Below are 9,985 nucleotides of genomic sequence, written 5' to 3' on the forward strand. Positions count from 1 at the left end.
ACTCTCTCTTGCAGCACCTGAGTTAGAAATTAAAAGGGTACAAACCAGCAGGGAGGACTAGCTGTCCTGAGGCAACCTAGCTAAATCTCAAATCCAAGATATAAAGTAACAACTGTCTGTTCTCCAGACAATGCCATTCCTTTGAGGCAGGCCAGCAAAGCTGTAAAAGTTGCATGGGAAGGGAGGAAGGGGAGTGAGTGACTAGAGATTTCTGCCTTTGCAGAAATCTAAATTATGATACAGTGAGGGTAATTCATCTGGTAGATATCTTCATTGAAATCCATCAGTATTATTAATATAAAGCATGTTGTAGTTGATAATAAAAACTTCGTAAATTAGCTTTTTTAAAAAAAAATCATTGACCCTATTAACTTGTTTTCTGCTACGCGGTGATTTATAGCAATAGATACATTATCTGGCAGGGTATAAGCATGTGCTCATAATTTTGGGACAGAAACTTGTTCTAGTTCATCTTCAACTGCTGACTAGGATTGTTTGGCTCTGGCTCCTTTTTCATGTTTCAATTCATAAATTGGGTATCAGGAGGAGATGGTTTTAAATATTTTACTCCCCGTGCCCCTTTACTCCCTGCTTCTGAAACACAGAATGAAAACAAGGCAAATCTCAAGTTGATTTTGGAGGTAACTCTGTTATTCAGTGCTGTCTTCTAACAGTGTAGGTGAGTGCCCCACTGAAGGCCCCCTCCACACCCCCTCCCCAGTGATCAAACATCGGTCTTTAAGGAACCCAAATCTTAGTTTTCTCCTTCACTTGCATCCCTGTACTTTGAAAGCAGGGTCCTCTCCATGGATCTGTGAAAACACAGTCCTCCCTCTGGGTCTATTTTATTTGGTTTGATTCCTAAATATAGGCTCTTTTTCTTTTCTACTAGAAATCAGTGCGAGTTCAGGCATGAGAGCGTTCCCCTTCCTGAGGCTCATCTCTCTAGCTCTGGCCTCTGCAGCCCAGGAACTCTTTTTCCTACTTCCACTCCTCAGCTTTTGCTTTCCCAGGTTTGACTGGAGCCCTGTTTTTAGTCACCTTCCCAGTCCTCTATTCTAGTGAATTTCTCACTCTGGGGAGCTCAGTTAGCCAAAATGACTACTTGGGTTGGGTGGGAGAGAAGAAAGACAATGCCTTGACCCAGTGTACAAGGCTTTTTGAGGCCTTCAGGAACAAGCCTGGTGTTGCCAGGCTTGGTTTTCTTGTCTTGGATGCCAAACTTTTGGCTAGGGTCACATCCTCTCTCTTTCCCCAATGGTTGCTGAAATTGGAATATTTATTTTAGCACCCTCCTTTCCTGCATACTTGAAATGAGTAAACTACTCGTGCAAACCCTCTCTTCTGGTCTAACCAGGATACCAGCCCCTTAGGCGTGATATATTCACTTAATTGCTGTACACTGTTTGCTCTTAGTTAGGTACTCAGGAAATGACCCCCTACAACAGGGCTGTCCAACTTTGGAGTGGCTAGGGGTCACATGCTGGGCAGGCTGCACCCACGTGGGCTCCCCCACTCCAAACTGCATACCATGTAGGTGTCTGCCACACTGCTGGTGCCCCCCTGTCAAACCAGCATCTCTCCCACCCCTCCAGGAGTTGCATGCTGTGTATCTCCCCCCGCTCCCTCCCCACTATACTGTGCCACACCTTGAGAGGAACCTGGATCCACCAAATCTTGGGTTTTGCAACAATGCCACCCCCACCCTGCTCTCAGGGAGCAGGAAGCATAAGTTGGAGGAGGGAAGGGGAACCTGGAGATCCCAGCAGTAGCAGCATCCTCCAGAGTGGTGGGGGAAGTGGCCCTCACCTGGGAGCCGGGGGTCCACAGATCAACTCCTCATGGACCTCATGCAGCCTATGGCTGCCAGTTGGATAGCCCTGCCCTACTGGGTAGATTTTTTAGGCTGTTCATTATGTGGTTGTTGTACTTAAGGATTTCCTCCTCCTCTTTTCTTTTTTTTATTTTAAAAGATAAAGATAAACACAATGGTTTTGAAAATTTACATTTAGAAAGAAAAAAAAAACCTGTGGATCTGTTTGTAGTGGCTGTCATTGGCTTAATTTTTTTTCTAATTGTTCAAGTAAACTATCATCTTCAGAAGGCCAGTTGTGATAGGGGGTGTGTAGATGAAATGGGGACCCTAAATTGAGGTGGTGGGTTTTGAAAAACACTGCTTCTATTTAGGGCTGATTAAACCCCTGTGTCTTGCACACACCCTGCTGACTTACCTGCTTCTCTGGCGTGGACGGGAGGGTGAGCCGCTGGCGGGCGGAGGGGTGTTTGGGCTGTGGGGGAGGCTGGTGCTTCCTTCGGCAGTAGGGGCGGCACCCCCATAGGCAGTGCCCACCTGCAGGCACCCAGCTTAGGTGGTCTTGGGGAGCACCACAGCCGCGGAGGGAAGCACCGGGCCCCTGCACAGCTCACGCAGGCAGGCAGGCTCCGGGGTGGGGGGCGGGAATCAGGCTTGTTGCTTTTCTTGGGCAGAACTGCTTTCCCGGGCTGCTACTACCAGGCTGCCTGCAGGGCTTTCTGCAGAACCGTGGAGCTGCATGGAGCCCGGTGCTTCACTCCATGGCTGTAGGGGCAGCAAACTAAAACTCCTTGTAGGAGTTTTAGTTTGCTGCACCCCAAGTCATTTAAGGTGCATTACGTTGCTGAATTTCCTAGAGTAGCTGGAATTAATGCACAATATGCTGCCAAGGTGTGCAAACAGCAACACCATTAAAGCAGTGCAAAAGCATTTAGACCGTTTTAAAGTGTCATGCACATGTGCCTCTCGTTTCATCTGCACGCAGCCAGAATTAACCAAATAGTGGATTCCCCTTTTTTCCACCCTAGAGAAATACAGTTATGTATTTATTGGGTGTGCTAAAGCAGTTATCCAGTAGTTCTCAACCTTTAACTTGAAATACCTCTGGAAAATGTGAGTTCTTAGTTTTCACTCAGTTTTTGACTACAGAAAAATAATAGAGCAATTCTTCTGTTGCAAAGAACTCAGTAAGATTACAGCAGGTGTGCAGGTACCTAACACTGAATTACTATTAGAAATCTCTGGGTGTACCTGATGAATGATCTTTGCTCACCTAACAGTGCTAACATTGTGTGACACCGTGCAGCATCCTTGCAAGTATCTAAAGGCACCCCAAGGTGTCATGATGCCCTGGTTGAGAATCAGTGCCTTTAATGTAAGTGCTGGGAAAGAAACAAAATCTTCTGTGGCTTCCAAGTGCAAACTGTGTGGCACCCACCAGATGGTGCTATTACAGATAATATTCATTGTTGTTTTATATTTAACCTGTGTGACGTTAAATCTTGAAAAGTGATATTACTGGTATTTTTACCATGATGATAGATTTATTCATAGTTGTAGCATGGGCTAGAAATCGACAGGTAGTATCTCTTGTTAATCTTTTTTTAATATAAAAACTCCTAGCGGTTCTGTTTGTCCCTAAAATGCTATAGCAATCTATAGCTAAGTAAATGGAAATTGGAGAGGACTGTGCTCTAACTGAAACTTGATTTAATCATGTGGCTCTTACAAAAATATAGCTTACTGCAAAAATTACTAGTAATCAGACATTCTGTCACAAACAGACAGTGAATGTACAAGTGAAAACTGTACTGTCACAGACAGAGACAAAGAATGTTTCTATGGGAGTTTGTATCCACTGATAATGGGCTAAGTGGTAATTGATGCCAGCTGCATAAAATCACTAAGAGGGGCTAACCAGCTGCCTCTGTCTTCCAAGAAAAAAGGATGTAGCTTTGTATCCTTTCCTGTGAGTGACAGTCTCTCTCCTCAATCATTTTAAATTTACCCTTTGTCTTTGTGATGAGAGGCCTCAGCAAATTGCGAACCTAATAGGAGCAACTGTGCAAGGAATAATAGTGTATGCAGCAGGATGTGAGGTTCTTCTGTACAACCTTGTTTAAAAAGCACCTTAATCTGAACATGCAGCATCCAATTCCAGGACTCTCTTGTGCAGGAATTGGGAGCTATCTTACAACCTGATTGTTCAGCAAAGCATATACTAATGGGAAGAGCCAGGTAGGGAATATTTTTCCTGTTCTGCAGCAAGGTCTTTTAAAAAATGTCAGGTCTTAAATTGGGATGAAAAGATAATTTCTGTGAACAAACAAATCGTGAAAAAACATGAGTTGATTGAAAGTGCGTCTTTTATATCAGCATTTCTCATTCAATTTCTTTGTTTTAAAATCAACATTTCAAAACAAAGTTATTTTGAATTGAACATTTTCATTTAAATATGTTGAAGCGGAACATACTTGACATGTGAAAAAATACTTATTGAATCAGTACAGTGAGTCAAAACCAACCCTTTTTCACAAATAGCTTTGGTTTTGATTAACCCCCCCTTTTTTTTTTCCCAGAGTCCCTGATCTGCTTTAGTAATGGGGAGGTTACCACATTTTTACTTACTTGTCTTCGCTGGAATGTCTGGAAGCCTCAGGTCTGTTAGCTTTTTAATTTCACTGGGGCTCATTAAATGGAGAATGTGTCATCTTTAAAGACCTAATGACATTAAGAGCGGTAGAGCTATTCTCCTCTTTCAGTGAGAGTTCAAACTTGATTGAAAGCACACATGAAACGATAAGCATGCTCTGTCTTTTGTGTTATGGACAAATGTCCATTGGAAACTAAATTGACAGTTTGTAGTGATAGAGCACTACTTGTGGTCTTGGTTTGGGGAAAGGTTCAGGTCTGAAATAGCACAGTTGCTGTAGCAAGTCACAGGGTAAGGTGCATTGACACAGCTGCATGGACAATCTGATTGTGCGCTGTCTGTGTGTGACTTGCTGTTATAGCCAGTTGTTTGCTGTATCTATCAGTGTAATACCTCACAAGCTTTGCTCCTAAAGTCTACTGGACTGAATGCAAACCCAAACTATTGGACTGATTCTGTTCCCACTGATGTCAATGTGGAATATTTGAAGTTTTGTCTGTGGAATATGTCCTTTCTAAGCAGTGTACTTCTGCCTGTACCAGTAAGCACAGCCAGCAATCGCAGTATATCCTCTTCCATACCATTCCCTCTGTAGACAGCCATGCTGCCTTCAGGCATGTGCTCTGCCTCTCATTTGCAAGCCACCCCAACCCTCTCACATTAGCAGCTGTTGGTACTTAACCTCCTGCAAAACAAACAGCCAAACAGCATAAGTTTCAGCTGTTTCTGATATCATGTCTACCATTAACTATTGCAAAAAAACTTCTTCCTTTGGAAAATATGCCGTCTTCAACCTGAGTTGGTGCTATACAGGAGCATTTTACTAAGGGAGGAAAAAAGAAACCTTTCCTCTGTCTTTGTGTATGGTATCCTGTTTACATGTTGGACTCCTAGCCATGCTCTTCCTGATGCACTTGCTCTTCCTGTGTACAACCATATGGAGGAGGAATGACCTCTGGGATGCAGGGCAAATGGCTCATTTACATGAGTAAAGGGACTTCCGGAGCTCCCAAGCTGTCTTCCTGAAGCGGAATTAGTTTGTCTGCTGCTTTTGGCACAAGATGGGCTTCCGTGTAACCCATTTCCTGCAAAGACTCAGTCCTGAAGGAGAACATGCTTTAATGGTAAAAACCCATGCCACTGAGTGGTTTGCATGGGATTTAAATAGAATTGGTCAAATGTTATAGTCAGTCCCATCTCCCCCCCCCCCCCCCCAAAACAAAACAAAAAACCCACCCCAAAAAACTCCAGGTTTTTTTCGCTGCTGATAATTGATCCATTCTGAATTCTGTGGATTTGATAGAATGTTTATTAGAAACTGTCTGTGCCATGACTATAATAACCAGGCTGAAAAATGGATCTTTTTGGTCTTTCAGAATTTTTTTTTTCCAGCTACAGAGAAATTCCCATGTAATTATCAATATGTCATTTAAACTATAGGAATTTTGTGGAATTCTTATCAATTGCATGTATTTTCAGTCTTTTAATGGTGTCACAATTACTGAAGTTCTGGGGGGGAAAAAACCTGTTTCAGGTATTTTTTCCCATAACAAACCCTGACATCCCATAGCACTAAGCCAAACTGTATTCACTGAGCATGCTGCTGGTATAATTTTCTTCCTTTGTATCTACCCATTCATGTGAGTGTGGAGGTGATAAATAATGCACGTCATATAAAATGCATGTTTTTTGTTTTGTTTCAAAGGATGAAGAAGAAGAAATCAAGCTGGAGATAAATATGCTAAAGAAGTACTCTCATCATAGAAATATTGCAACCTACTATGGTGCTTTCATTAAAAAAAGTCCTCCAGGGCATGATGATCAGTTATGGGTAAGCAGATGTTTCTCAAGTATGCTCATAGGCCTTTTCCCCTTTGCTTATTATTTGAGGACGGCAAAAAGATCATGTTAGGTAATACAAAGTAATGGAGTTTGATATTTCATGGCAGGATCGATTAGATGAATCTTACTGGTGCATCCTTTAGAGAAAAATTGGTCTAAGATTTGCTATTAGCATTTGACTTATTTAAATCACTTTCTTTTTCCTCAGGTAGATAATAATGCACTTTGTAAAGAAAAAAACAGTTGAGCAGCAAGAAAATATAACCATATGACTCATTTTGCCTTTTTAAATTTCTCCTTTTCTTAAGTTTTGGGGTTACCCAACACTAACATTTTAATGACGTTGATAACTGTTAAGCATTTTAAAGACACTCTGGTTATGTCTACGCTTGTATATTAATGCAGAGCAATAAACTCTGGTGCTTATTGCTATGGAGTTTATTGCTCCTAGGCACCACATATACACATGAGCCTGAGACTGCAGCACATTGAACCAAGTTGGAGCAACCCTGACTGGCAGGGAGCCTGGGGGGTCAATCTTCCTAGGCTGAGGCTGTTCTGACCCGACTCAATGTGCTGTGGAGGGGCTGGCTGGGTCATGATGGTGCTCCAGCATGGGGCTAGGTGGCAGGCAGCCCCGACACTGAAGCCTCTTCGTGTCCCAGCTAGCTGTGTCAGTGTCTACATGTGCGCTGCTGCAGAATAAAAAACTCGTAGCAGGGTAAATACAAGTATTACAAATACTGTCCTACTGTGGGGTTTATTAGTTTAGTCGAGCTGAAAGGTCCTGCGCATGTGGATGCAAGATGTTTACTGCTGAGCTAATTAGTCAGTTCGGCAGCAAACGTCTTATGTAGATGCACCCTTAGTGTATGGTGTAGAACAAATTCTCTCCAAAAACACTTAAACGTAATTTGTGAACACATACTTTAAGTAAAACTCTGTAGAGTATAGGAGTTAGAGGTGCACCAAGACATCAGTCTGATATTGGATCGGCACTGATGTAAAGAAAATTGACTTATACCGGAAATCAGCCTGAAGTGTCTGATAATTTGGTTGATAAATGCTTGTGTGTCCATGCCCAGCCACAACACAGCACGCAGGCAGCGAGGAGCACAGTCCGGCAGCTTGGAGAGCTGTGTCCAGCTGGTAAGTCTGGTGTGGGTGAAGGGGTGTGGGGGGGCAGATCAATGCTCCCTGCAGTGAGGGAGGGAGTGGGGTTGAGGCTGGGGATTGGGCGCTGCCCAGCTGGTGTGGCACAGGCATGGGATGGAGCCACAGCTCATTCTGTGGGGGCGGCTTCCGCTGCTGCGCTCTGCTTGTCCTGCAGCTTGTCCAGCAGCTCCTGCTGCTCATTCGGGAGGGCACAGGGTGGTGGGGCATGTGCCCCCAGATCTGCGCAAGGCAGGATGGGGCAGGGCAGAGTGCAGCTACCCGAAATTTCTCCTGGCTTTTCCCAGCATGTGTGGAGGTGGGGGTTGAGCCAGGGCTGCCCCGGGCAGGTGGCGGCAACTCTGGGAGGTGGGGTTGGGGGGATGGTTATGGTGAAATTTGGAGTGGCTGCAGCCTCCCCCCTCCCCTGCCCCCGTAGTCCTCCTCCCAGCGCTGCCACCACCTGCCCCGAGCCCAGCCTCTGCTGAGAAGAGCCTGGCGCAGCCCTGGCTCTAGCTCACAGCTGCACCCTGCCCACCCTACCCTGTGCAGATCCGGGGGGTGCACTCACTCCCTGGATGAGCTGCAGCTTCGTCCTGCGCTCTGTACCACTCCAGCTGGGTAGCGCCTGCCCCACTCCCTCCCTCACCACAGGTGGTGTTGATTTGGCCTCCCATGCTCCTTCCACCACCGTGGACTTACCAGCTGGACTCGGCTGTCCAAGCTGCTGGGCTGTACTCCCTGTCTGCGCTGTACTGTGGCTGCGCGCACACACGGGCATTTATCTGCCAAATTATTGGACGCATTGGGCTGATTTCTGATACAGCCAACTTTCTTTACGTTGCTGCCAATCCACTATCGGACCAATGTATCAGAGCATCTTTCTAGAATCCCTTGGGTTATTTATTTATGTATTTATTTTTAACTTTTGAAATAAAAATATTGGAAATTTCTAAGGGATCGTCAGTGAATAGAAACTAGTTCTTATGGAATGAAAATATTTCAGTGTTGCTCATTATGCACGAATGTGTTTTTAGTTAACAGTGCCTAGCTATTTAAGAAGCTAAGATATAAATATATGTGCAATGCTAGCAGTTGTTTCTGACCCTTGTAAAGAAATGGGAATTGCAAATTAAGAAGCTTTGGGATGGTGTGATCATTTTAACCCCTCCGCGTAGGCCAGGCCACAGTGGCCATGGGGAACCACCATTTTATCTTTAGTAAGGTTGAGGTTTGGGGGGGCGGTTGTTTTGGTTATTTTGTAGATTGTGCAGACAATGCCCAATTTAATTTAATTTTTTTTTTTTTGCTGTGCTTTCCATGAAATCACAAATTGAGTAGTACTCATGGGATGCGTTCTGTATGTCTGACATGCATCAGAGCTGTGTTTACCTCCCTTTTCCAGGCCAAGACATGGTATTTGCCATTTGTCTCTGTGTGAGAATAATATTATATCCAACTTTGCTGCATCTTAAACCCTGGGTTTTCTGCAAATTATGTTCAATATTGGCTTGGTTTTTTTCAGCTTGTTATGGAGTTTTGTGGAGCAGGATCTATCACAGACCTTGTGAAGAACACAAAAGGGAATACTCTGAAAGAAGACTGGATAGCATACATCTCAAGAGAGATTCTCAGGGTGAGGACAGTGATCCATCGTGTCGACCTTAGTTTCTGTACTAATGTGGATGGAACTGAAGAGGGTTGCTTACATTAAGATTCTTGGGGTAAAAGCCCCAAACGTCTGCTTGCTGTGTGGAAGAATAGTAATGTCAACCCTGCAGAAAGTGGGTAACTGTCACAAGAGGCCAGCATAGAGTTTGAGAATATGTTTTTCATATCTCTAATGCACACAGGCATGCTTCTGGAACCCCTAATTATCCATACTAATATAACAAAATTAGGTTAAGGCTGGGATTTTTAAAAAGTGCTTAGCACTAGCCTCTTTCCTCTGCTTACATTGAAGCTGTGGGAGTAGGGTTAGGCCAGTGGTGAGAACTTTTTTGAAAATTCCACTTGGAGTGCTTGCACACGAATACTTCCAGAAACTGATGGAGAAGAATGGTGTGTCGTGCTCAGTCAGGCCCCTAAAATGTTATGTGGCGGTATACAATCTTACTTTTCAGAAAGATGGCTGTCCCCTTAGTTTTGTTACTTTTTCATGTGTAATTTCCGATCAATGTAAATGTGGTGTTGCTTGATCTGGCATTTTGAGCGTTGTGCTGATTGAAACTGGTACAGCGTTCCTCCTATCATCTGATAAAGAAAAATATCTTGCACCCCATATCGTTAGTAACAGTATGTGAACGGGACTGGTCTAGTAATAAAACCTGAAGTAAAGGACCGTATCATTGGACCTTATGTCTAATTTGGCTTCTGTCTTCCGCTTCCGTGCATTGTGGCAGCAGTAAATTTTTCGAAGAGGGAGGAAGACATGGAGTCTTGGCTTACTGCCCTAACTCCAGAGAGTAGTGCCGAAAGCTATTTGCATTTGGACTCTTTTGTTGCTGCTCACTAGTAAGCAGGAA

The 9,985-nt window shown here is 44.1% G+C and overlaps 1 protein-coding gene across 12 annotated transcripts in view; it reads left to right on the top strand.

Moving 5' to 3' along the window:
* MAP4K4 (mitogen-activated protein kinase kinase kinase kinase 4) overlaps positions 1–9,985 on the top strand; it is a 201,303-nt gene that overhangs the window by 127,345 nt on the left and 63,973 nt on the right. For all 12 annotated transcript variants that reach the window (XR_003095857.1, XM_014523594.1, XM_025213172.1 and 9 more), the window contains exons 4-5: positions 6,172–6,297; positions 8,986–9,096. Coding sequence is in view for 11 of the 12 variants with exons in the window: in XM_014523594.1 (XP_014379080.1) it covers positions 6,172–6,297; positions 8,986–9,096 (237 nt within the window). In the remaining variant the exon portion in view is untranslated. The remainder of the gene's footprint in view (positions 1–6,171; positions 6,298–8,985; positions 9,097–9,985) is intronic.

The sequence above is a fragment of the Alligator sinensis genome, unplaced genomic scaffold, assembly GCF_000455745.1.
Source record: "Alligator sinensis unplaced genomic scaffold, ASM45574v1 scaffold680_1, whole genome shotgun sequence".
Classification (NCBI taxonomy): Eukaryota; Metazoa; Chordata; order Crocodylia; family Alligatoridae; genus Alligator; species Alligator sinensis.